This window comes from Anser cygnoides, chromosome 8, assembly GCF_040182565.1.
Source record: "Anser cygnoides isolate HZ-2024a breed goose chromosome 8, Taihu_goose_T2T_genome, whole genome shotgun sequence".
NCBI classification, from domain to species: Eukaryota; Metazoa; Chordata; class Aves; order Anseriformes; family Anatidae; genus Anser; species Anser cygnoides.
This window is the reverse complement of record NC_089880.1, coordinates 14,099,312-14,126,187: the sequence shown is the minus strand read 5'-3', so window position 1 is coordinate 14,126,187 and position 26,876 is coordinate 14,099,312. Positions and strand designations below refer to the sequence as shown.

Sequence of the window (26,876 nt, the reverse complement as noted above, 5' to 3'; positions counted from 1 at the left end):
CTGGCAGTGTATTTCTTGTGTCTCCGGATGAGACCCCAGGAGATGGCAGCACAGAGTGGAGCCCATTTGGGGTCAATAACTGTCCCCCTGGCCAGAGTATGGTGAGCACCTGCCCCCAGCATGCGAATTGTGGGCTGGGGACACTACCAAAGACTCGTGTAGCTACAGAAGGAAGGTCTGAGCATCAATTCACAGGGTGGGCGTGCAAAGGATGCATGGACCCTTCAATCACAAGAGAAATGATCCCGCAGGATCAGGGTGGTACCCAGGAACTCCTCAAAGGGCTGGAGTCCGGTGCAGGTCTGTTGTGCCACCAGGGTCTGAGACCTCCTGGTGCTCACAGGCTGCCTGCAGGAGTCACACACCTTTGGAGATACAACAGCATCCCAGGTTTGTCTGAGAGACCCTGGCCCCACAGGTTAGTGTGAAGCAGTGAGCCCAGAACTAGAAGCAGGAGTGGAGGGGGCAAGAACGGGGCACCTTGGCATGCTGTGAAGTGGAGAGTGCCCCCCTGGTGCTGGGAACCGACCCCTCCATGCAGGGGGTAGTGGCCTGGCTGTGTCCAACCCCCTGCTACTCTTATGGGGTCCCACAGTGGAGGAATGGGGATAGATGGGGATGAGCTGGGCCTCCAACTTGCCTCCAAGTCTGCTCATGTCCCAGAGAGGGGGAGGAAGAGCAAGAGGAAGAGGAAGAACAGAAGGAGAAGGAGAAAGAGGGACCAAGAGAGCTGCATGGTGCCCATAGCAAGGCCGCAGCAGCAAGAGCATGAGAAGAAAGAACCCTGGGAGGGGTGGGGAGGGGAAAGGGCCTGTCATCTGGCACTACAGAGGACAGGCAGGTTCTTTTAGGGACCCTTGAGAATGAGGACTGGCCACGGAGTTGTGGATACAATTAGAGATTTATTATTGCATATAAACAATAATTATAGCTGTAGTTTATTGTCTACTAACTATCGCATTTAGAGCAGCTTACATTTGCACAGAATTCCTAGAACTCTGAGTTATATAGACCTTTCTCTGACCTGAGCCCTCTGCAGATAGGGTTAAAATCTTGTTAATCAGCATGCAATACAACCGTAACCTAGAGTCAAACTTTTACTTAAAAGACCATTCCCCACTACCTGCCATTGGAGCCTTAGAGTGGCAGCACACGGCCAGGCATGATGTCAGAGCTGGGACAGGGGGAGGGCACCGCTGGCTGTGGTCTCCCTAGTCCACAACTCCTCCATCCCTGCCACGTGCTGCACAAGGCCTATTGCAGGGCGGCTGCACCCCGTTTCCAGAGAGCTTCTTCCACTCGGGACGGCTCAGGGCCACCTCTCTGCATCCCCACCCCCCCACAGTGCTGTGGGGCTCTGGCACCTCCCAGGAGACAGCTTGGGGTTGCGCTGCAACCTGGCGCTCCCCTTCTCTCTTCAAAAGAGAATCACCTCTTTTGCCTGGCTGGTTATGCTGTGCTTAATGCATCCTAAAGTGCAGTTTACCCTCCTGGCTGCCATTGTAATCAGCATCCAGCTGTGGCTCAGCAGGGTGGCCTAGCCCCAGGGAGGCCTCATCACCAGGTCCCCTAGCCACTGCTCCTCTCTGGCTGTCCCCTGGCACATCCCCTCACCCACAGTTTCTTTTCCCCTTCCCTGGGGGGTGCCCACTTTGGTGCAGAAGGCAGAACTGAAACCTCAGCTGAGGGGAAGTTTGAGGCAGGACACCCTGATAACCTTCAAACACAATCCAGGCCAGGGTGCCTCCTCTGCCTTTAGTGGGGTGCCCGTTACCCACCCAAGCACAACCGGGACCCGGGTTCCCCGCTCCGTGTCTGCATCTGGCTGCAGCAGGGTCACGGGGAAGGCCCGTACGGGGCTGCTGCAGGCTGAGCCCGCACACCCAACTCAGACACAGTCAGACGCAGAGAGATGAGGACAACAAACCCCTTCCCTTCCCTGGAGCTGCCCCATGGAGAAGTGGGGACGCTGTGATTGCCTGGCTGGCCCAGAAACTGCACTGATGATCCCACTTCCCCTGTGGCTCATCTCAGCATCACCCAGGGGATGTCCAGCCGTGCTCACAGAATATTTCCATCTCTCCTGGCAGGGTCACTGGCACTGGGATCAGAGGAGAGCGTTTGGCTCCCTGTTCTTCAGCTTCAGCGGTCGGACTTCAGCCTGCAGCATCTTCCAAGCACTGTGGAATGTTTCGCTCCAGGCTCACTCTGTGTTCAGGGAACAAATTGCCTGTATGTCCTGTTGGTGCTGAGACTGCAGCCTCCCAGTCCTGAGACGAGCCCTTGCCAAAGCTGAACGTTTCATCCATCTGTCCTAGCCCAGCAAGCTATCAGGTGAGTCTCAGTACAATCTTCTCTGCATCGAGACCCCTCAACCCTGCAACACCAGCAGATGACTTTGGCTGTCATGGAAATTCAATCCTGCCCACAGCATTATGGTTCATAGGCATTGGCATAGCTGTGGTGGATGTGGCCACAAGCCAGTGGTATTTTCTTGTGACTCAGCTGGTTGACTCACACATGGGTGCCAGAAACCTTTCCTGTGAAACTTTCTGAGGAAGCTGCCTGTGAAACAAAACCTTTTGAAGCCTCATGTTCAAGTGGGTGACTGGGAGCATAAACTAAATTTCTTCGTATATATGTCTAAACTCCACTGTCTGATGAGAGGTTGACTTCCTTTTTCCCCTCATTCAGGAGGTTTGGGGACACTTTGCCCCTGTATGCACAGTTGCTTTTTTCCATGAAATACTTAAGAACATGTTAGTATATGCACAAATAATTTCTAATTGTTATTATTATTGCTCTGGTATTTCCTGCAATTAGCACTGATAATTCAGTGGTGCCACACTCCCGTTTCCATTTGCAGCTGGCCGAAACTTCCATAAGCCCACCAAAACCCAGAGGAAAGAAGTGTTCTTGATGAAAATATCAATGTTTAATTTCATTTTATACATATCTGTCACTCCCACAGATTAAATCAGTTTCAGTGTTACTCAATGCTTTCAAACATGGTTTGTGGCCAAGTGGTGTTAGTCTGCATGCCATAATTCAGGTTCAGCATAAATATTTCTGGAATATAGTTAATAAAGGCAGTTTTTGGGAGGAAGAAAAAAAAAAAAGAAAGAAAAAAAAGGTAGTAGAAAGTTACAATAGAAGAACACAGCTTACTGCCTAAATATATTGTTATACCAGAACTAGTAGAAATTGTCACTGGGGACTGGTGTACCTTAAAAAGCTTCAGCAGGTGCACAGGCAGATCCATGAGGTAAGGGATCTTTATATATATATATCTTTACATATAAGGAGCAAAAAGGTCTCAGACTTGTACGCCTGTCTATTTAGTAAATTGAAACAGGTCAGGACCTGCCCAGGTTTTCCCACTGGAGCTCCAAGTCAAGTCAATCTCACTTCTGGCAGTGCCCAGGGGTTTGTTGCAGCAGAACAAGGTAGAGATTTTATCTTCATGAGGGTGGGGGAATCAAAAGGCTATTGTTTGCTGTCTCCTGGGCTAAGCTTCATTACTCACGATGGAGCTCCTGGGCTCTGATTCCTCCATCTTCTGGTATTTTCTGAAATGAGAGGGGGACAAACCTTTTGAGAGACCGAGTTCTTTGGTGCTACATTTCAGAGACCTCCTGGACACACAGCCAACATCCAGTGAGGCTGGAGCAGGAGCTATGCTGCTGAATGCAGTGACCCCCCGGGGCCATTTCTTCCCCTCCTCTCCCAGTGCCACGCAGCAAGGCAGGAAGAGCCTCACCTACGTCTCCAGACCCAAAGCACCACGATGGCAGCCACAGTCACACCTGCCGAAAGAGCAGCCACAAGCCCCGAGATCAGCACAGCCTTCGAGTTCCCTGAGAAACAGACAGAGCGGGTGACCATGAGCTTTATAACTTTCATCCATTACCCGTGCCTGTCTGGTGGTGTAGGACGGTGCATCATCCCCATCCCTAGAACCTACCCCAGGGGATGAGGAGGCTGCGAGTACCCAAGCTGCAGTGGCGTATACGGCAGGTGTAGCTGTGCCCATCGCCAGGGTTCACGGCCAGGACGCTGCGGAGCTGGTAGGTGAGGTCAGCGTTGGGCAAGATGGCACTAGTGGTGAGCGCCGGGCCTGGCAGCACCTCCTGGCCATCCCGCAGCCAGGCCACACTGATGGGCCGCGGGTAGAAGCCGGTGACACGGCAAACCAACAGGAGCTGGGCTGGGCCAGGTGCACGAGCGAAGACGGTGGCCACGGGTGGCTCTGGGTGAGGGTAAGAGCAAGGGTCAGAGAGAACCCCAGCGGGGGCATAACTCGGTCCCCGTAGTGGGGGCCTTTGGGGTGGGCTGTGTCTGAGTCGGGGCGGTCTCACCTCGTCTCGCCAGAGCTGCCTTCCCATACTGTAGTAACAACTCCATGTCATCGACACAGGTATCGTTGAAGAGGACTTGTACCAGCTCACTGAAGGCGGTGTAGTTCTGGAGAGTGGCCTGAACATACCGTGCCAGATCGGTGTCTTCATAGAGGATCCACTTGCCAAGGTCCACATCATAGCTGAGGAAGTCCTGGCCATTGTAGCCCACATAGGCAAAGGCGCGGGAGGTCCTGTTGGGGTATAGCTCACAGCCTGCCACGCACTGGACCACAAAAGGGTCTGGAAGGGCAGAGAGGAGAGAGATATGGTGTGAGGGGATGGGGGTGTGGTCAGTGTCTCGGGCACAGCACTGGGTCCTTCCCCACCTCCTGGACTCCAGTTCGGAGTGGAGATGCTGAGAACGCCAGATACTCACAGGGCACATCCCTCTTACTAGCACCATCATTGATCAGGTGGCTGAACTTCTGCAGGTAGATTTTTATCATGTTCTCAATGGTGTCCCAGTCACTGCGGGGCAGGGCTGGGCGCACCCAGGGCTGATAGAAGTGGATGTTCCAGGTGCGCTTGTCCAGAGCCCCAAGCTCTATGTCTTCCAGCAGGCCCAATCCCTCTGTGTCCACAGAGGAGGTGTTTTGGAAAGTGGAAATCTGGAGCAGCCGGACGGTGAAGGACCCTATGGGAGACCCTATGAGTCAGCAAGGGGAGAGGGGAACACAGGGAGAGGCCTGGGGAAAGCAAAGGGATAGAGGGATGGATCCTCAAGGTCATAGGAACCTGTGCTCCCCTGCCTCCCCCACAAGAACACTGTGGCCTTGGCAGCCCCATCTCCCACCCTCCATAACCGTTAGAGTTGGATGCATTCCAGTCAGGGAGGAGGTGTGTAGCCAGAGGAAAAGCAGGGCTGCAGTGGCAAACACATGGAACGGGCAGGGAAAAAGGAGAAGCTCGCCTGTGAGGTCCACAGAAGGATAGAGGGGGTGAGGAAGGACTCCCGCTTACCTTCTGGATCTGCCCATGTGCCAGGCAGGAGGAGGACGAGGAGGAGGAAGAGAGGGTGATGCATGGTGAAAGTGGTGAGACCCTAAGTTTGCAGGTACTGCAGGAGGAGAAAAGGACTGAAGGAGCCAGGGCTGCACGCTTCTCGCCAAGGCAGCTCTACCCAGGAAGGTCCCGCTGTGTCAGCGTGTGCCTGGCACCCAATAGAACAAGCACTGAGGTTTTGGGGAGGGCCCCAAGGTTCCTTCCAAGGCGGGGTTGGGCTCTGGCACCCTGGCCTTGGGCTGTGAGAGTCGGGGGAACGTGGATGGGTGTGAGGCTGTCCCACTTGCTGTAGGTAGGGTTCCTTATGGACATGGTGGCACCTCAGTACCTAGAAGGTGCAGGTGGCCAGCTCCTCTTTTCCACTGCTGGTGAGGGTTGGGGTCCAGCCTGGCTGTGGGCCATGTTCACTGTCAGTGATGGGAATGTCTCTAGCTGCCATTTGCATCTGGAGCTATCAACCCTGCATGGCACAGAAATCTCTATCCCACCTGTGCTGCCACCCCTGGAAATGAACTGTGCAGGTTTGCCACGATGTGACCATCTTTCCCATGGGGGACACAAACTCCATTTCAACAGCCCAGCATCGTGCCTTGGCTCTCCATTCTCCCATGATGGGCTCTGGCCCCATGCCTGTTTGTCACTGTCCCTGGATCCTGGGGACTGAGGCCCGGTGCAGAGGTACCCCACGAGGGGTGTGGAGGGGACAACAGTCCCCACTTGCTGTCCCGGCACCATTCCCCCTGCCACCTGACATTGGCTGAGCTCTGTCAGCTTGTGGGGAGCCCAGTACTCCTGAGGCAGAAGGGCTACGGCTAGGGACATGTTGGGGGTGGGCAGTGCAGGGGAAATCTCTGCTTCTCTGCTCCCCCACAGTGCTGTGGGGCTCTGACACCTCCCAGGAGACAGCTTGGGGTTGGGCTGCAACCTGGCGCTCCCCTTCTCTTCCCACCATTTTCGGTGTCACCCACTGTCTCCCCTCTCCAAGTGCCTCCAGGCCATAGAAATGGGAATTGCAGGAGCCACAGCCCTCACTCCATCTCTCCATTGTCACGTAGAATTTTTCCCTAGATCTAGTCTGAACCCTCTCCTAGCAGAGCTTTGTGCCATTCCTGTGTGGAACACCTGCCTCTCAGATTCCCCTCTTCATGAAGTTGTAGGTCACCTCTTTAGCCTTTTCTTCTCCAGACTAGACAAAGTGTCACCAGCCTCTCTCCATAAGACCTACCTTTCATCCCTTTTACCAACTTTCTTACCCTCCTCTGGATGCTTTCTAGGATCTTAATATCCCTTTGATATTGTGGAGTCCAGAACGGCACGCAATATTCAACGTGAAGCCACGCCAACTCTAAAAAGAGTGGGAGAATCACCTCTTTTGCCTGGCTGGCTATGCTGTGCTTAATGCATCCTAAAATGCAGTTTACCCTCCTGGCTGCCATTGTAATCAGCATCCAGCTGTGGCTCAGCAGGGTGGCCTGGCCCCAGGGAGGATGGTGGCAGGATGGGTATGGCAGCACTGGGGCAAACTAGAAGAGGGTCCCCACTCAGATCAGGCACCAGTGCCAAAATCACCCACTGGGTACAGGTAGAACAGGGAAAGCACACCCGGCCTCATCACCAGGTCCCCTAGCCACTGCTCCTCTCTGGCTGTCCCCTGGCACATCCCCTCACCCACAGTTTCTTTTCCCCTTCCCTGGGGGGTGCCCACTTCGGTGCAGAAGGCAGAACTGAAACCTCAGCTGAGGGGAAGTTTGAGGCAGGACACCCTGATAACCTTCAAACACAATCCAGGCCAGGGTGCCTCCCCTGCCTTTAGTGGGGTGCCCGTTACCCACCCAAGCACAACCGGGACCCGGGTTCCCCGCTCCGTGTCTGCATCTGGCTGCAGCAGGGTCACGGGGAAGGCCCGTACGGGGCTGCTGCAGGCTGAGCCCGCACACCCAACTCAGACACAGTCAGACGCAGAGAGATGAGGACAACAAACCCCTTCCCTTCCCTGGAGCTGCCCCATGGAGAAGTGGGGACGCTGTGATTGCCTGGCTGGCCCAGAAACTGCACTGATGATCCCACTTCCCCTGTGGCTCATCTCAGCATCACCCAGGGGATGTCCAGCCATGCTCACAGAATATTTCCATCTCTTCTGGTAGAGCCATTGGCACGGGGATCACAGAAGAGAGTTTGGCTTCTGGGATAGGAAAGGGTAGCCTTGGGGAAGCCAGCAAAGGAAGGGTCATGGATGGACATTCATCCGTGGGGTCCTATCAGGTGGCTGCTGGGCCTCACACTCCCCTCAGATGTCTGTCAGTCACTGCTGGCTGGGTAGCTGATACAGCAGCACCAGGTCCATTGCTTATGGACGTTACTGTGAGTTCAATAGTTGCAGGGTGTCTGATGGGGCGGTTTCAGGTATCTGGCTTTGCAGGTGCTCATGATTTTTTCAATTCCCTCTGAATTTTCCTCAAATGTATCTTACTAGTGTATTGGACCAGAAGTGCTGTGTTCTCTCCTCTCCTTATCAATCCTCGCTCTACTTGTCGTCATGTTTTCATTGCTTCTTTGTATTGACTTAGGAGTTGTGATACCATAAAAGCCAGTCAAAGAAACTAAATCTGCAGTTTTGGAAAGCAAGCATTCTTTAATCATTGTGCCAGACACACAGGGGATCACTGTACGTAGTGTGCATGCCAAATTGTTCAAGCTACGGGGGTTATATGCAAGCAGAAGATACATTTTCATTAGATTTCAAAGAAATAATTAATATATTCATGCCATTTCCCAGAACTTATTAGAATATGTAAATGTCCGTGACACATGCTCATTTGTTTCTACTGGTGGTCTTTTGAGGTCTTCTGGTGGCTGTCAGTAGTCTTCCTCACTGTGTTTGGTGGTTGAACCCAGTTCTTGTGCATGCTCAGGTCAACTTGTTCTTTCCTATCTTGCTGTTTCAACTTCAGCATACTTTCTAATCTAAGTCATTTACACATCCAAGAACATATGCATACCATGAGTTCCTCAGCTAATGTTCTGACACATCCCCCAGGCCTGGGTCATCTAGCCCTCACTTTGAGATAGAAGTCTCTATGTTCTTAAAAATAAAGATGACTAAATAGTGATTAAGTTAGCATCAGGGATAAGGTAGCATCAGGGATACGAAGTTTCTAAACTTCCTTCTGTCTAACTAAACATAGTAAAGGTTTGACCTATCTGCTCATAAAATATTTCAGATTTGACTCCATTGCTCCATCAGGGAGAAAACCATGTGTCCTTTTGGCTCGGTATCAACTATAACAGAGGTCACAACTGCCTCCTCTTTCCTATTTTCACATTGTTTTGCTTAGAAAATGAATTCTTCTGTGATGTGATTTCTGTATCCAAAATCTCCAAAATCTGACCGTGTGTTAGATCAAGAGGTGTATTCAGCAGAGGAATAAAAAATCTCACTCCTTGGTTAGCAGACTGGGGAAGGGCTATACATATTCCCTGGTCGGCATGGTTGTAAACTCTCACAAATCCCTGGATTAGTTTCTCTGCAAGGTTTGGAGAATTATTGTGCCTACTACCTCTTTTCTCCTCATAACTGATGGTGGGGAGGAAAAAGAGGATTGTCCAATATAGAAGTGACGTGCATCCTAAAACTACTAGCAAACCAACAAACAAAGGCTAAACAAAGGCTAACCATTAGCATGTGTTCTGATAACACAGACACACTTGACAGGTGGAGATTGGTTTTTTTCCTCTTCTCCCTGCAAGAAAAAGAAGAGGAAAACTTGGTCCTTTCTCTAACCCGTTTTTAAAAGGAAGGAATAATCCATCTTGTGTTGATTTTATGCTCTCTGGCATGGGCATCAGTGGCCAACCAGGCGTACTTATTGAGTGATGTTTTCAGTACTAGAGGAACCTGCCCCATCTTAGGGAGTTCTACCAGTACCAGTTGTCCAGGATAACATGACATTGGGCCAGATTAATTTGTTCCCCAGAGAGAAGGAGGTCAAGGAGAGAAAGGATTTAGCCATGGGCATCTATTTATTCCCCACTGGTCATTTATTCTGGATATCATACCCCAGAGCTGGTTTGTCCAGCCTGGATTGTGGGGTTTCAAGAACCATTTTAAGAGACTTTGTCTGCACCACTATTCCATTTGCCTGTGGATAACAGAGTATGGAACCCCCCCAGACTTTGCCCACTCTTGAAGCACAACTGCAGTAAAGTGACAGTCCTTACCAGATTGTATCAATTGTGGTTTTGGAAAACAGCTAATGGATTTGTGGGTGTCAGGTTTGCCTAAGAGATCTCTGACCTGATCCTCTTTGACCAAGGGAAAGTCCTCCTTTCTCCAGACTTCTTCCCTTGTCTAGGGTCAGACAGTCTTATCAGTGAAGACTGAAGCAAAGAAGGTATTCAGTAATTCTGCCTTCTTCCAGGGCACCCACCTCAGTAAGCAGCAGGCCCACATTTTCCCTAGTCTACCTTCTGGTACTGATATATTTGAAAAAGCCCTTCTTGTTGCCCTTGACACCCCTTGCCAGATGTGACTCCAAATGGGCCTTGGCCTTCCTCGTCACATCCCTGCATCCTCTGACAATGTCCCTATATTCTTTCCAAGTGGCCTGTCCCCTTTTCCGTATTCTGTATACTTCCATCTTCCACTTGAGTCCTTCCAGGAGCTCCTTGCTCATCCAAACAAGTCTTCTGTCCCTTTGCTTGCCTTTTTGCTCATACAAATGCATAGATCTTGAGCTTGGAGGAAGTTATGTTTAAATACTGACTGCCTGTCATGGACTCCCTTTCCTTCTAGGGCCCTGACCCATGCTATTCCTCCAAGTAAGTCCCTGAAAAGGCCTAGGGTAACTCTCCTGAAGTCCAGGGTTGCGATCCTACTTCTTTCCCTGCTTCCTCCTTGCAAGATCCTGAACTCCACCATCCCATGGTCACTGCAGCCAAGGCTGCCCTCAACCTTTACATCTCCAGCCAGCCTTTCTGTGTTTGTAAGCACAAGATCCAACAGCACACCTCTCCTCTTTGGCTTTTCGACCGCCTGTGTCAAAAAGTTATCATCAATGCTCTGCAGGAACCTCTTGGACTGTTTGCACCTAGCTCTATGTTCTTTCCAGCAGACTTCAGGGTGGCTAAAATCCCCTATGAAAACTGGGGCCTGTGACTGTGAGGCTACTTCCATCAGTCTGTAGAAGGCTTCAGCTACTTCCTCTTCCTGATCAGGTGGCCTGTAGCAAAATCCCACAACAGTGTCAGCCATGGTAGCCTGCCCTTTAATCCTTACCCATAAGCTCTCAACTCGCTCTTCATCCACCCCTAGGCAGAGCTCAATGCATTCCAGTTGCTCTCTCACATAGAGTGCAACTCCCCTAACCTCACCTTCCCGGCCTGTCTTTCCTAAAAAGCACATAGCCCTCCATGACAGCATTCCAGTCATATGAGCTATCACACCGCGTTTCTGTAATTGCAATAAGATCGTAGCCTTATGACCTCACACAGATCTCCAATTCATCCTGTTTATTGCCCATGCTTTGTGCATTGCTTGTGTAAACATTTCAGGGAGGTGATCAAGCCTACAGGTTTCCCAGGAGGGGTGCAAGAGGATCCTTCACAGTCATGTTCTACACTCACTTCCCTGGCTGCATGCACCTGCTGGAGGCATCCTAACTTGAGCCACTTATTGCTGCCTTCTCTGTCCCTGTAATTCTCCCCTTCCCCTGTCTCTCCTAGTTTAAAGCCCTCCTTAACCAGGTTGGCTTACCTGTTAGCAAAGACACACGTACCCCTCCTAGTGAGGTGGATCCCGTCTCTCCCCATCAGTTCTTGATCTTCAGACAGGGTTCCATGGTCGTAGACGCCAAATCCCTGTTGCCAATGCCAGCAGCGCAGCCAGTTGTTAACTTGGAATATCTGTCTTGTGCTTTCACTTTCTCCAAATCCTAACCGTGTTCTTATACCTAACACTGAGTCATGGGCAGTTCCAACATCCAACCCAGATAGGGTTCCCATGAAATAGCAGTAAAATGAGAAGCTTTTTCATATACCTCAAATTCCTTGGGCAGCCCTTTCACAGCCCTAATCACAACAGTAGTCTTTGCTTTATTATCCTTTATCAACCAAAGTGCCAGGTCCTGAACGTTGGCCAAAACAACCCCAATGCAGTGCTACAGGCTTGGGGCAGAGTGGCTGGAAAGCTGTGCAGAGGAAAAGGATCTGTGGGTGTCGGTCAATGCTCACCTGAACATGAGCCAGCAATGTGCCCAGGTGGCCAAGAAGGCCAACAGCATCCTGGCTTTTATCAGGAATAGTGCAGCCAGCAGGGCCAGGGAGGTGATCGTCCCCCTGTACTCTGCTCTGGTGAGGCCGCACCTCGAGTGCTGTGTTCAGCTTTGGGCCCCTCACTACAAGAAGGACATCGAGGCCCTGGAGCGTGTCCAGAGAAGGGCTATGAAGCTGGTGGAGGGCCTGGAACACAAGTCCTGTGAGGAGCGGCTGAGGAAACTGGGGTTGTTTACTCTGGAGTAGAGGAGGCTCAGGGGAGACCTTATTGCTCTCTGCAGCTCCCTGAAAGGAAGGTGTGGGGAGCTGGGGTTGGCCTCTTCTCACAGGTAACTAGTGATAGGACAAGAGGCAATGGCCTCAAGTTGTGCCAGGGAAGGTTTAGGTTAGAAATGAGGAGACATTTCTTCTCAGAAAGAGCAGTCAGGCATTGGGACAGGTTGCCCAGGGAGGTGGTGGCGTCACGGTCCCTGGGGGTGTTTAAGGAGAGACTTGACGTGGTGCTTAGGGACACGGTTTAGTGGTTGACATTGGTAGTAGGGGGATGGTTGGACCTGATGATCTTTAAGGTCTTTTCCTACCCTAATGATTCTATGATTCTATGATTCTAACCTCTGCCTAAGCTTAAACATGGAGAACACTCCAGGTCAAAAACACACCCTAGCTAGGGCTCCCATGAAATACAGATCACAATGGAAAACTTTTGGCAGCCCTCAACTTCCTTTGGCAGCCTTTACACAACCCTACTCACAGCAGGATTCTTCACTCTCTCTCCAAACAGTAACCCAACCTCTCCCTCCAAACCCTAACCCAAACCCTAACAATAACCCTAACTCAACATCAACCCCATCTAAGTCTCTCATGAAATAGTGTTCACAACAGAAGCCATTTGGTAGCCCTCAACACCCTTTTACAACCTTTACACAACTTTGTTATCCATGGGTTCATGCCCGGTGCGCCTCACCAATATACACATGGAATCAGAATCCACACAAAGGTCTTTTAATTAAATATTTAATTACATAATGCTGCAGGTACTTGGCAATCTTTCACAAAGCAAGCACACCTCTGACTTGAATCACCATTATTTATACAAAGCAAATTTGTGAAACTACCTCTCTGGCTACTTATGATTGGCCGTCTTGGCTCACCCAACTTATGTCTACTGAGTTTGTGCATTGCAGATGACCAGTGGGGGAGGGGTCAGGGACATAACAAATTCCATATTTGTATACACTAGCATTTTGGTGGATATGATTTTTACTATGTTAATGACCCTTAATGAGCAAAGGTTTACCATAGGTCAGTCTGGAATCTTCCTACAGCTGTTTTTTTTTCCTTCTTGTTGTTTAGCTTTCATCCCTTCGTAGTGGTTTTACCTTGCTAGGCAGCTGAACTCCACCACAACCACTCTATTACTCCTCCTCCTCAGAAGAGGAAGGGAAGAAGAAAAGGAAAAAAAACAACTCACGGGTTGAGATAAGGATAATTTAATTAAAGGAAAAATAATTAATAATGGAAAATTATTATTAATTAAATAGTTTAACTAAAGGGAAAAGGAAAGGGGAAAAAGAAGAAGAAAAAAAAAAGCCATGTGGAAGCACAGAGAGAGAGGAAAGAAATTACTCTCTACTTCCCACCACCAAGTGATGCTTGACCATGTGGGGGGACGACACACTACTCTGCACTGTCGAAACATGCTTTCTCTTTCCAAAACCAGAAATGACTACAGTTTATGCTGACATTTAGAATTAAAAAAAAAAAAAAAGTATCCTATCCAGGTGATACAGCCTTCATTGGCATCCCGTTTAACATAATGAAGAGATGCTTGTGTATCTGATAGGTGAAAGGGTGTGAGATGGTGTGCTGAGATTCTTGGAAAACTTGTGCCACGTTCTTTATGGAAAATTCTTAAACTTCAGAGAGAAAAGAGAATTCTGTAGTATTAAATACTGTGACAGGCTAGTTGAGCCAGTCTGCTTGCATCTCACTTTGCACCCGACTAGCAAAGGGGTGGTGGTTGGGTTCAGGAATACAAGTTATGTAAAGGTTCATCAGTAGCACAGCATTTTTTTAAAACTATGTTTGGGAGACATGCTAAACAAGGCCTTTACCAAGATATTTTGGCTACTTGTGCTGCAGCCTGTATGGAATAACTTGATCTTTCTACTGCCACTTACATGTGTAGGTCTTCAAAGCAGCAGCTTTCTGTGGAGCAAATTAGTGCCTTTGACTAATGTTTCAAATCTAAAAGGCATTACGATTATGTATTATGAATATAGATAAAGTACTTTGAATTTGCTGCTTATTTATAGGCAAAACTGGGATGTAACTTTTGTTTTGTCTCATATCTTAATTTGTTCTTCTGGAAGTAATATCTGCTGTATAGTGCCAGTACAAGAATTTCAGTAATTCGCTTTTTCCTTTGTGTACTCACAACTGTTATACTTGGTATTGTTTGCAGTGTCCTGTTACCATGACTTCTAGCTCAAACTCAGTCTTTTAAGAGGCTCAGACTTATGTCTTAGTAAATTCTTTCATTTTCGAAGTAGCCTTTCAGAAAGATGCAGGTATTCAGCTGCAAACTCTATATTAACAAGGTTTGTTTGTCTCTTGCAGAGTCATTGTTCAACAGGAGAGTGGAGAAGTCCAAAGAACTCTTTTTTACAACCCTAGGCTGGCACCACTGCAATCTGGATCTGCTGAGAGAAGAGAATGGGGAGAAACAAGCCATGGAAAGGCTGCTGTAAGAAAATTATAGAAAAAGGATTTTGCATATCTTAAGTAACAGTTCCTGAAGCCCTCCTGTTCCACCAGCTTTCAGTGGGACTTGATCTGTGGACAACACAAAGAACTAATTTACATTAAGAAAACAACGTTTTTACAGTATATTTTGATTTTTTTCTTGCCTGTGGTTTTATATGTTGAAACAGAGGACCAGAGAGTTGACTCTCTGAAATTAACTTCTGAAAGGTGACTTCAATTAAACGCTGCTCTATATCTTCCTCAGCACAATTTGTTGTTGCTGTGGTTGTTTTTTTACAGCTCTGCTAATCACAACCACCTGATGGCACTGCTTCAGCAACTTCTGTACAATGAGTCTCTGTCCCTGTCGTGGAGGGATATCCTTGTACCTGTGGTCTGTCAGGTAGTTCAAACTGTACATCCTGCTGTCAAGAACAGAGATGATGACATGGATATCTGCCAGCGACATCAAAAGAATAAGCTTCAGACAGTGGATGTAAGGAAAGACAAAGAATGCACATGCTGGCAGCACCTGCTATTTGAAGAGAAGGGTCATCCCCGCTACCCTCAGCATGTTCAGTGATGTAATTGGCCAACATGGCCTTTGGATAATGCGGATTTCTAGGAAAAGTTGTAAAGAAAGAACTTTGTATCCTGGGAAAGGATTTAAGTGCTTTATATAATGCTCTGGAGCTGACCTCTTCTTTCAGGCTGTAGGATGGTAGGGATAGGAAGGTAGGGAAGAGCAACACTTCTGTAATGACTCAAATTCTTTTTTAGCTTCTGCGTGTTTTATGCTTGGATTGGAGAGGTATGCTGGATAAGTAACCTTCAGGACTCTGTGTATCAATCTATTGCCCTGTAACTCCCCGCTGTGGAGGATTTAACTCTTCCCATGCTAATTACAACTACTTTTTTTGGAGGAAAACTTGATTGTTATGGGATGGTACTTTCAGGTCTACCAGATGTCCCAGAGATGACATTGCTGAACTGTAAGGCTGGAGCTGTGGCATGCAGAGTTTCTTCTGAGACCTCTAAGGAAGCAGTGTCACTGAGGTTCACAGGCTCAGGCTTATTTTTGCTTGGCAGAAGTTTGTCTTGGGAGGCTTCTTTCATTTGGAAGCAAGTTAAGATATGAGCAGAGCCTTATGTTACTTATGACAATTCTGTAGCATCTCTTGAGGCAGCAACAACTGATGCTTCCTGTCCTGAAGCCTAGTTTCAAAAAGTAGATGTTCAGATGTGGAAACTCTCATGGGGATTTTATATGTCAGTAACAGAAACACACTCTGAAACATGTCATTAGGAACCTGATTCATGTTTGTTACTCCTGTGACTGATTGTGACTGTAGGAAGACCAGTCAACTTTTTGTGTTCAAATAGTAAGTAGAGGTTTGTTTATTCTCTTTTGTCATTACAACTCTTGTTCATTATTAGTGAAAACAGTATGTGCAAAGGCATATGCTCCCAACGGCCTGCAGAACTTCTGTTCCCTTATTGTCTTCCAGTGTGTACTTGAATTTGCAAATCTGTATTTGTTGGGAGGAGCTTGGAGATCCTGGAACTTGATACTTGCTTTCACGTTGTTGTCTCTAGTTTGCCAGACTTTAAGGAAAAGAGTTGTGTGTCCAGCATGACAGCACCTGATCTTTCATCTGATAATTGAGGGTATAGAGGAAGCTTGCACAGTAGTCACAATAGCTATTCTGTTAGGTTTACAGCATTTAGAAGTTATGGGAATGTATAACAGTTCTAAGTGTTTGACTTCTTTTGCTCTGTTAGATTCCTGGTGGAAAGAATCTTGACTCCATGGTGATGAATGGATTTGTTTGCACCAAGAACGTTGCACACAGAAAGGTAATGCAGACTGGATTGATGAAGTGCTGGCTGTAGCACACTCTGAGGAAACGAATGTGTGCTAGAGGCTTCTCTCACCAATCTGGAGATGTATGAGCTTTTTCCAGTTTGCTGAGCTCCTGAATAAGAGTGTATTATAATGTGTTTCTTTTCAAAGCTGTTTTCTTTTAGCTCAGAGATTCTAGTGAAGGGAGGAGAAAAAGCTTCCCTTATGTATGTACAGCAAAATATCATTTCCACCCCTGTCATTCCAGAAGGTACCTAATGATTACCCCAAGGTTTAGCCAGAAAAAAAAAAGAAAGAAAAAAAAAGGAAAAAAAAAAAGACCTTTATGGTCATGATCTTTGTGACTGAATAATGAAATGAACCTTTAAATAAAGCTGGAGGTCAAAATAGAAGTGATCTGGATGGAGGCTCCAAGGTATGTCAAGCTTTAGTGTAGCTTAGTGTAGCTGGGGGGGACTGCAGAAACTTCCAACACTTCACTCTTGCTGGACAGTAGCTGTGAAATTCCAAGAACTGGGTGTAACATAGCAAAGAAGAATGCATAGTTCACAGAATCACAGAATGGTCTGGGTTGGAAGGGACCTCAAGGATCATCTAGTTCCAACCACCCTGCCACAGGCAGGGACGCCACCACTAGATCAGATTGCTCAGGGCCTCATCTAACCTGGCCTTGAACACCTCCAGGGATGGGGCATCCACAACCTCTCTGGTCAACCTGTTCCACTGCCTCACCACCCTCTGAGTAAAGAATTTCCTCCTATCCTTGAATCTAAATCTCCCCTCTTTTAGTTTAAAACCATTCCCCCTTGTGCTGTCATTATCTGATTAGCAAAGAGTTGCTCCCCATCTTTTTTATAAGTCCCCTCTAAGTACTGAAAGGTTACAATGGAGTCACCCGAGAGCTTTCTCTCTGTAGGCTGAACAGCCCCAGCTCTCTCAGCCTTTCTTTGTAGGAGAGGTGCTCCAGCCCCTCGATCATCTTTGTAGCCCTGTAATTAGTGGGGAGAGTAACTGAGACACTTATGTTTAAATACTGTCACGGGTAGTTTGATATGTTTTTTTTGTTTTGTTTTTTTTTTTTCCCATTTACTTTTCCCTTCCAGCTGTCTGTCTTTTAGGTATTTTGTTTATTTCCTATATGAACTCTTGCAGAAAAAAATCCCAAAATTCTTCTGCTGAAGTGCTCAGTTGAGTACCTCTACTGAAAAGAAAAAAAGTTTACCTGCATAGACCCTATAGTACTTCAGGTACGACTTTTGTTCTTGGTTAAAACTGCCTGACATAGTGATTCACCAAAAGGGTGAATCAGTGCACATCTAATTCTTCAGTAAGTTAAGGTGGACTTGAGTTAGAGGGATTTTGCATGGAAGAGAGATTTCTTCTTGTAACAGCTAGCTGGGAAAACTGTTGCACTAAATAGAGTACAAACTTGTAGTCTTCTGAGGGTTTTTGCCATCAAGAGTTACACATACTGAGAGATCTTGATCCTTACAATTAAATGCAGTATTTTAGGAAATATCTTTCATTTTTAATGGTGCCCTGTGTAAGGAACACACGGTTCAGAAATTCAGAGCTAGACATGGCTTAAATGTGCAGAGAGATATTAAAGTGGATATAAGTGAGAGTTAGGATGTACCCACATTTTTCTTTGTCAAGCTTGAACAAATGGGACAACACCCAACCTGATGAAGCTATGAACTGCAAAATGTCACTTTGGAACAGGTGCCTTGGGTATGAAAGCACTGAAATGGGTGGACTTTCTTTAATGCACTGCATGCCTGTCCAAGGATCAGTTTTCAGGTCTCTGCTAGGATATTCATAATTAGGGCATTTAGTGCCTTACTAAGCTTGGGCTATAATGTTTTTTTTCCATCTTTGACTGTTTCCTTAAAACGCATTTAACTTCCATTTGGTGCTTAATAGACAGATTTACAGGTTTGAAAACTTTAGTAATAAAATTTACTTCTGCATAGTGAGTTTTGGTTTTCCAGTAAAAGCTTAAGCTGAGTCCTGTCCTTTGTCCAAACAATATAGCAGCATCTATTGTTCTTTCTGACTGCTGGTTGCTGTGATTTTTTCAGTACCTGCTTCAGAACCTGATCATAAGTATTTGTGTATCTGCATTAAAATCCTGTAGGGCAGAGAATACTACAGAAATTCTAGTTTAGTTGGAAAGGTCAGCTTCTATTGGATGACCAACTGCTTTTGTGGTACCTTTCTTTTGCCTGGAACTTTTAAAACTTGACTGATGTGAGCCACAATAACACAACTGAAAATACCTGGCTTGGGAAGCTGTATTGTCCCTCTAAGAGTGTAGCCCAGGAGTTCTTACAGGGTTGCAGCCCTGCTTTCTCTTTCTGTGCATGGTAATAGAAGTGGGGAGATAGTGAAATGAAGCCAGAAGGTGGGGATGGCTGGAAGGGCAATTTTGCAGTGTACAGCATTTGCAATCCTACTCTGGAAGCACTGTCCCCAAGTACACATTTAGGGACTGAGGCTGTCTGTATGATGCAGGGAGTTGAAGTGAGACAGACTATTTGTATACTCTGAGTGAATGGAAGCATCTGTGAGTGCCAGCACTCAACATGAGTGTATATCTGAAGGTGGAGAACACAATATTGCAAACAGCTTTTATTTAGGATGCTCTAATTACAGTATCATTTGAACATAAAAGACTTTTTTTGTGTGTTAGGATGTAAGGCGCATATAGATATTTCATTAAGATATTTGAGCTTCATATGGTGGAATGAAGTATTGTTTTGTGAGAAGAAATGATCCAGGTTACTGAGAATAGAGCTGCTGTCTCTGGACTCCATACACAAAGATTTCTGTTGAATGGTGTGATTGTGCATATATAAAAATGTTTGGATACTGCAACTTTCTTATTCCATATATAGTATGGAGTACTATAACAGTAACTTTCTTCTTTCTTTCAAATAGTATCTTTCTTCTTCACCAAGCAATTTTGAAAAGAAAGATTGCAATATCCGCTGAAGTAGAAACTGAACCATCTTAAAAAGCCAGTAAAGGAAGTAAGAAACATATTTACTATTACCCTGAGCTGGAGCTGCTGAGATGGTAATTATATATATTTTTTTCTTTTTTGGTTGGTATTTACTTGTTTGTTTAGCCAGATTGCACAAAACTCATCTGCTAATTCCTGAAAAGTAAGCTTATTTCTACTTTACGGTTGTTTCTGTCTAGGGTAAGGGGGCAGAAGCCAGAAAAATATTTTTGACTCGTGTTTTAGCAAAAAGGCTAGTTTGCAAAAACTAGATATGGTTCCAGGTGGCAAGAGCTTTGTTCTCCATGTTAATGACCAACTTTTTATGCCCTGCTACGAGTTTCAGTACATTTTTGAAGAGACTTTCCACTATTATCTTTGCAGTTTATGTGCAAAACAAATCAAAAGGTTAAATTTAAATATTACTTTTCTTTTTTATTCAGGAGCACCAGCTATGTAGCAAGTGAACAGGGAGATCTTTCAACAGAACATGAATCCAGGGGAGAAACAATTTTCCGAGAATATCTGACACACCAAGGGACAGTAGTAAAGCCCTATAGCTGGCAGACACAGAACCAAATATGTGCTGTGTGTCCTACCACATATGGACAGATGAAGAAGCAAGAGTCCTTTACGCAGAATTTCACCAGGCCTCTGGATTCCCAACCACCTTCTCTTCTACGAGCTGCGGAGCTTCTCAGGCACAGTAGTCCAAAAAGGCCATTCTACGAACTGTACAGACCAAGACAGCCACCCAGAATCTATGCTCTTCGAGGTGGATGGTTATCTGGATTCACTGACACGTGCCCACGAAAACACGGGACGCATCATCGTCTACTCAAATTACCCTCCTTGTAATGAGGCTTACCACTGCTGCGTACAAAAGATCAATTACTTCTTGCTAAAGTACCCCAAAGTCGCACTACTCTGCCTCTGTTTCTCTCAGCTTCATCATGCCGAGGACAGCTTCACCACCGCTGCATGGGCGCTGCCAAGCTCTGTGGAGCCTTTCCAGCCTGCGGCTCAGGTGACACTGCCCCCACTGCCGGCGGGGGACGTGGTGTCACCTCCTTTCCAGTTTCATCTACAGCATCCCTGGGTCAACGCTTTATCAGCCAGCTACACCACCAGGAACCTCAACAGATCAACATAATCCACATCAAATCAACAACTTAACAGGAACAGAACCGTATTTTAGGAAAGCATGTCCACAAGCAATGCAGGGAAAGCCTGCTGTGCAGCAAAACTTAAAGACCTTTTCTTTTTCTAGCCCTGCCTTCCAAAAGCCTTTACAAGTGACGAAAGGCAGTCTGCCACCTCTGATGTCTCAAAGCCACTTGGTGCTTTTCCCACGCATGTTTCTGCCCTCCCAGAGGGAACATCTATACCCCACACCTAAAAATATTGTACGGCATTTAAAAATGCCAAATGAATTATTCAATGAAACTAGTAATTATGAAACATTTCCAAGCAGCAGACACCTATGCTGAAGACGACAGAATTCAAACCACTTTCTGGTCAGAAAACCTGGATCGAAAATGGAAAAAAAAAATGCTAAAGTCACTTCCTAGGAAAGTTAATCCATAGAACAACCGTGGACCTCAAATCAGTAATTACAAAGACAACACCCTTTTATTTTAGACCTACACCTCTCCAATACAAACCCACTGCAGTACTAACAAAACCTCAGCATCTTCTGGTTACCTCCTACAATCCATTTATTGTTCTCCAGCTAACATCTGCTGGAAAACAGCATGTGCACAACGGCCACCACTGCAGTCTCTGCCTGGGGCCTCACAGCTGAGGTGGCTTTGGTGGAAGGTACGGAGCAGCCTCAACTCCTCCGCTGGCAGGAGGGCGGTTCTGCAGGGGAGATGCCTCTTCCTACACCTGGCTCCTTAATAACAGTTTGTACACGTAGCAGTGGTACGTACGGCTTTTCTAGGGCCGCCACATGCATTTAGAGGAACTTCACGAAGTTGTGTCATTTCTACTAAGAAACATCCGATAGGGTAAGGTAGGTAACAGAGATCTACACAGAGATCTACGCATGGTTTACATAGGAAAAACCAGATTCCTGTCACTTATAGGGGAAGAAAGTCAAATTAAACGCTGGAGCAGCACTTTGGCTTCGTGGTGCGACATGTCTGTTACTGAAGCCCTACAGAGCGGGACAGCTGGAGCCAGGAGAGCCCCGCTCCGCACGAGGGCTCTGGGGCGGCACCCCCGAGCCCCGCAGTCCCCTCACGGCTGAGGCGGGAGCGCCCGGGGGCGGGAAGCCGGCCCCGCCTCCGCCCGCCTCCGGGCCCCAGCCCCCGCCCCCCCGCCCTCAGCGCGCACGCGCGGGGCGCGGCCGGGGGGCGCCTGCGCCGTGGGGCGGGCGGGGCCGGGCCGGGCTGTGGCGGCGGCGGCGGCGGGGAGCGGGGAGCGGGGAGCGGCGCGGCCATGGCGAAGCACACGGTGTCGTCGGCCCGCTTCCGGCGGGTGGACGTGGACGAGTACGACGAGAACAAGTTCGTGGACGAGGAGGAAGGAGGAGACGGGCAGGCGGGGCCCGACGAGGGGGAAGTGGACTCGTGCCTCAGGCAATATCCTTCCGCGGCGGGGCGGGACGGGAGCGGCACCGGGACGGGGGGGGGGGGAGGGGAGGACCAGGGCCGGGGGGGAGGGGAGGGACCGGGCTCGGACCGGGCCCAGGCCGAGGGAGGGGAAGGGCCGTGCGGAAGGGCTGGTGTGGTTCCGCCGTTTGCCCGTCCTTATCCGCCCGGCACAGGGAACATGCTGGCCGCGCTGCAGGCGGCTCTGAAGAACCCCCCGATCAACACGAAGAACCAGGCGGTGAAGGTGAGGTAGCGGGCTCGCGGGGTTGCTCCTTACCAGTGCCTCCCTGCTGCTGTAGGGCCAGCCCCCAGCAGCCGGGGGGGTGGGGGGGGCAGCCAGGAGACCCAGCGTTGGGGTATTCCCCGGTGTCCAAACACCTTTGACCTCCACTGTTTTACTCAAAAAGCTCGGATGCCATCAGTCTGTGTGCCTCTAACGCAGTGCTAGGTCGGGTTTACTGGGTCCTTCAGCCCGTATGTACCGCATGTGCTGTGCCCTGGCTGGCTCAGCACTTCATCTTGTGCCCGTGTCTGGCCAAGATCAAGCTCAGAAGGGCAAGTTCACCTGGCAGCACGTAGCCATAGCCGGTACCGAGCCACCAAGGAACCACAGCCTCTGACTAATGACGCTGCTAGCACAGCCAGACCGCGCACCTACATAAAAGGAAGAACTGATGGTTATTGCATCCAATCACAATTAAGCCATTAAAACCTCAGAAATTGCAAGCACGCCCCCTGAGACAGAATATAGGAGCATGCTGCCTGCATGTACTTCTGAATCTCCCCAGAATAAACCTCGAGTGGCTCAGGATTGCAGCGGCGAGAGCAACAGACAGATAAGATGAGGAACTGCCCAGATGTGGAGCGCCTGTGGAGGACTGTCGTCCTGGTTTGAGGGGAGCCTTACAGCCACGGTGCTGGGCTTCTCTAGCACAGGAGGTTTTTCACCGAGCTCCATACCCTTTCCTGAGGGCTTCCACAGAGAACCAGCTGGTGTTTCTTACAGATCCTGTTGCCTAAGAGAGTGACCGGCTTTGTTTTCACATGAAGGACTTGTTTCCATTAGATGTGTGTTCATGTATTTAAGAATACAGTGTGAAGGCAGTGGAAGTGGAGAGGGCAGAGCAACTGAATTTTCATGTTTGGTTTCATTTTTAGTTGTGCTTGTGGAATTTAAGTTTTGCTCATAGTTCTTGCTGTGAGAAGTCTTTCTAAGTAGCTGTAGGACATAAACAAGAAAACTGACATCAGTAATTTCTGCAGGAGAAAGCTGCTGGAAGCGTTCATATAATTGAATTACTTAAAAGTCTAACAAAATTGAGACTATTTTTCTTTCATCCTCCCTCAGTTAGTGATGGATGGGCAGGAAGAACTGATTTATGCTGATTAGATGCAGCTGTAATCATGCTACAGAAATTCCTGGGCCTGAAATGATATCCAGACCAACTTGCAAATGGTTATTGATGCAGAATATTGTTATGCTGCCAGGTTGCATCCTGCATGCCTGGGACAGAAGTTTTGACAGGCTGTTTTGAAAGTTTTTTCGTGTGGCTTCCAGCAGTCACCACTTCCAGGTTGGCCAATACCAGTTCCATGGAATATGATAATTGCATCTCATTAAACAGTACAAAGGTGTGGAAAAGGCTCTGGTAACAGGGGAGGCCAGTCAAGTACTTAATCCTTATAATTTTTTTTTTTGAACATGCCAGACCTTGAATTTCAATACAAATATTTAATATTTAGTCCCAGTCTCACTTAGTAGGTGGAAAATTGCAAACGAGCACAGAGGCAGAAAAATGTAAAGCAGAACAAACTCGTGCTCTGTTGCGCTCTTCAGCACTGGGAGGCTGTATCTGTTACACGTTAGTATCACAGTCTTTTGTACAAGCTGCTTTATTCAAACGTATTTTAAAGTTGCTAAAGAGAAGAATTCTAGTTCCACTTGTTCAGGAGGTGACTGGTGCTCGGATGTACCTTATGTGCGAATAAATATATCTCTGCCTTTCCTACTTGTTGACAGGATCGTGCAGAAAGCATTGTCCTGAAGGTTCTCATCTCTTTCAAAGCCAACGATATCGAGAAGGCAGTGCAGTCGCTGGATAAGAATGGTGTCGATCTGCTGATGAAATACATCTACAAAGGCTTTGAGAGCCCCTCTGACAACAGCAGTGCTGTGCTGCTGCAGTGGCATGAGAAGGTGCGTGTCTAGGGTATGCTCCCACCCAGGTCCTTCTTGCTAGCAGCTTCTTGGGTCCTGGGCACGCTCCCTGAGCCTGGCAAGAACCTCCTTTCTGCCTGGTGAAACTGAAATGCCCCATTTTGCACAGCGAAATGTGGCTCAGAGCTGTGTCGTTTGTCATTCTTCTGATTCCTTGGGTAAAGATTGTATGTTAAAATTTGATTTTTGTTAGACTGACGCAAACACAATAGTTCAACCTAGTGATTCAGGCAGATGGAAGTAGAATTTCCTTCCTAGAGGGAAGCAAAACTTGCAATTTAGGTATGCAGGGAGATAAAAGTTTATTAAATAACTGTCTTTAAAACGAATGCGGTTATGCTTCCCTGCTACGCTGGGTGCTAGTGTTTTGCTCTTGATGTAAAGTGCTGGGAGATGCTCCTTTGAAATACAGTCGGGAAGTCTTTCCTGGCAGCAGTAGTTTCATTCTGTAGCCACCTTGACCTGGAACTGCCTCTTTTCTCTTCTCAGGCCCTGGCTGCGGGAGGAGTGGGGTCCATTGTCCGCGTTTTGACTGCCAGGAAAACGGTTTGACTCCAGCAGGGAGCAGCTGTCCGCCATCCATGGCGGGGGAGATGCTGGTGCAAAACCCAACCAACTCAATGCCATTGCTGCCCTGTGGGCAGTGTCTGTCTCTCAGCTTGTCTTCTCACTGCTTCTTTCATACCTGACAAGTAATGCATATCGTGATCTCTTCTTGTTAAACTCTGGAAAATTATGAAGGTGCAATTTTATTTCTAACAGGAATATTTGGTACTCAAGCATTTCAGTGACATGTATAGAGCTACATATAAAACTTCGTGTTTAGGATGATTTGCGTTTGTGTATAATTGTGGCAGATTTGGACCTGACTTTCCAAACAAAAGCTGAGGGACGTAGGGCAATGTCTTAATTCTTTTTTTGCTAGCCAAGCAGTGGCTTGACGTAAGATAAATATTTGAGAAGTGGGGCAGCTATTCGTGTAGGTAACTGGACCACGTTTCCTTTGGTCAGCCTCTGAACCTACAGCAGTGAACAGGGCAGAATACAGTGGCTCCCTTCTGACCAATCATCATTCCAGAAAGCTGAGTATTTTCTTTAACCTCACATCTCATGGCCAGTTCTGAAGTCTTGTCATCAGACACCAGGCCCCCAGGGGGAAAGTCACACAGGATAAAGTTGCCTGTCCTGCAGTTTGGATGGTAGAATTTAAAGGGTTGATGGTCCATTTACACTGGAGTGCAGTCCAGTGAACTCTGTTTTGGGGAGTAAAGATCCTAAACAGGAGAAGACAAAGGAGCTTTCAAACAGTAAATCACCTTTCAGCAACTTGAATGTGATTTGATTCTCTCCAGCACAACATGGTGGCTCCCTCTGGTAATCTGAGAAATAAATACTGGTATCCACACCAACCTTGCAAAGCTCCCATATTTTGTTTACTAGATACAGTTTTAAGGGTACCAGACAGTTAACATTCCTGTTGTACCACAGTGCGTTAGCTAGTGGGCAAATTAAGTTCTAAAATAAAGAAGAGTATTTTAAAAAGAATTAAGAAAGCCCTGGGCATCCCAGACCACAGATCACCACTGAAGGTTAGGGCCAGGACTGATGTAAACGCGTTTTATGTTCACCATTTTACAGCAATTCAGTTGTGTAAAACTGTTGGGGAATTTGTGAAACCTTTGCTGTTTTTTGATATCTGCTTTTTTGGTTTTTTGTAATAACAATAAAGACCAGACAAATAAATTGTCACTGAATATTTACTTGGAGTCTGAAATACCTTGAAGTTAACTGTTCAACTAACGTAATTTTTAATTCAGCAGGTGGCTGGCTACTCAAGGACTGACAAAAGTTAAAAAGTAAGCCCTCCCTTATTTTTCTGGCTAAGCTTGCTTTGTAGTAGTTACTTGTCCCTTTAACTAACGTCAGTACATGTGCGCAGCTTCATCCCACTAAAAAAAATCTTAAGCTATTTGAAGATACTTAAACACCCCGAAGTGTTCCAAACCAGGACTAGCAGAGATGTTGCTGCCTACACTAAAATCTTACCAAGGGAGTGAGACCGTCACAGCCATTGGTGGTAGGTGCTTTCTCAAGAGAAGGAAAACTGATGGCTTAGCAGGGTTGTGTGAGTGAAACTCCTGATATCATGGCTGGGCTTCTGTTTATCTTTCTGCTGACCCCAGCTCTGAGAGATTAAACTTTTAATTGTTAGTTTTGATAAATTAAGCAAAGATAAAGTCCTGGGCTTGTCCAGTGGGCAGAATGAGTGTGTGTGTCATTGCTAATTATATATGTATTCACTTTGAACTCCCAAAGCATACGGAGAAAGCTATCGGTGAGCACTCTGATGTCTGAAGGACAACTTATGTTTGTTACTCAAGTCATCGCTTTGGAAAGCCAGAGCTAGTACCTTCGGAATACTCAAACCAGTGTCCTGATGCACCACGTTTGCATAGGAGTTGGTAAGAAGGCAGCTTCAGACGTTTTCCTCCTCTCCCACCTCCTCCTCCACTTCTTTCGCAGAAGAGCCAGCGTGGGTACCCCTCTGTCACTCAGCTCTGGAGACTGGTTTCTCTGCAAATTACTCCAAATTCGGGGAGGAGAGGAGAGGAAAAACTACTTTCAAAAACAACCAGTGTCAAAGCAGGCCAGCTACCTCTAGGTGGCATTAGATAAACAAAGGCAACAAGAAGAGTGATCTTAACGTTTCCTGGGTTCCCCATCAAAGTATCCGGTGAAGTATTTAGAAGTATTTTTAATAATATGCGTGCTT

The 26,876-nt window shown here is 47.4% G+C and overlaps 3 protein-coding genes and 1 non-coding gene across 4 annotated transcripts; 3 read left to right on the top strand and 1 right to left on the bottom strand.

Annotated features, from left to right (window-relative positions):
- Positions 1–1,925: 1,925 nt before the first annotated feature.
- LOC106042468 (uncharacterized) lies at positions 1,926–19,396 on the top strand. The gene is made up of 3 exons (XR_010833396.1): positions 1,926–2,334; positions 14,292–16,274; positions 19,222–19,396. It is a non-coding gene; the product is annotated as an uncharacterized protein (transcript).
- Positions 2,914–6,164, bottom strand: LOC106042466 (antigen-presenting glycoprotein CD1d-like). The gene is made up of 6 exons (XM_013191367.3): positions 5,361–6,164; positions 4,777–5,034; positions 4,359–4,640; positions 3,965–4,249; positions 3,761–3,857; positions 2,914–3,569 (listed from the first exon to the last, which is right to left on the bottom strand). Exons 1-6 carry the CDS (start codon positions 5,422–5,424, stop codon positions 3,509–3,511), a joined length of 1,047 nt encoding a protein of 348 aa, XP_013046821.3. The 5' UTR covers positions 5,425–6,164; the 3' UTR covers positions 2,914–3,508.
- A 163-nt stretch (positions 19,397–19,559) lies between the features above and the next one.
- APOBEC4 (apolipoprotein B mRNA editing enzyme catalytic polypeptide like 4) lies at positions 19,560–21,592 on the top strand. Its single transcript, XM_067001630.1, is given in 5 exon segments — positions 19,560–19,630; positions 19,729–19,877; positions 19,880–19,948; positions 19,951–20,336; positions 20,338–21,592. Coding segments are annotated over 5 exon segments (1,113 nt in total). The 3' UTR covers positions 20,776–21,592.
- Positions 21,593–21,660: 68 nt separating this feature from the next.
- ARPC5 (actin related protein 2/3 complex subunit 5) lies at positions 21,661–25,863 on the top strand. The gene is made up of 4 exons (XM_067001816.1): positions 21,661–21,874; positions 22,058–22,129; positions 23,906–24,082; positions 24,593–25,863. The coding sequence occupies exons 1-4, from the start codon at positions 21,731–21,733 to the stop codon at positions 24,653–24,655; spliced, it is 456 nt and encodes a 151-aa protein (XP_066857917.1). The 5' UTR covers positions 21,661–21,730; the 3' UTR covers positions 24,656–25,863.
- The last annotated feature ends 1,013 nt before the right edge of the window (positions 25,864–26,876 follow it).

What these genes read in the sequence shown, in the direction of transcription:
- LOC106042466 (XM_013191367.3), bottom strand. Translation starts at nt 5,424, where the DNA reads ATGCATCACCCTCTCTTCCTCCTCCTCGTCCTCCTCCTGCCTGGCACA. An exon ending in TAGTAAGAGGGATGTGCCCT is followed by an intron (nt 4,641 to 4,776) that starts GTGAGTATCTGG and finishes CTGCCCTTCCAG; the next exon opens with ACCCTTTTGTGGTCCAGTGC. An exon ending in GGCAGCTCTGGCGAGACGAG is followed by an intron (nt 4,250 to 4,358) that starts GTGAGACCGCCC and finishes ACCCTCACCCAG; the next exon opens with AGCCACCCGTGGCCACCGTC.
- ARPC5 (XM_067001816.1), top strand. Translation starts at nt 21,731, where the DNA reads ATGGCGAAGCACACGGTGTCGTCGGCCCGCTTCCGGCGGGTGGACGTG. An exon ending in CGAAGAACCAGGCGGTGAAG is followed by an intron (nt 22,130 to 23,905) that starts GTGAGGTAGCGG and finishes ACTTGTTGACAG; the next exon opens with GATCGTGCAGAAAGCATTGT. An exon ending in TGCTGCAGTGGCATGAGAAG is followed by an intron (nt 24,083 to 24,592) that starts GTGCGTGTCTAG and finishes TTCTCTTCTCAG; the next exon opens with GCCCTGGCTGCGGGAGGAGT.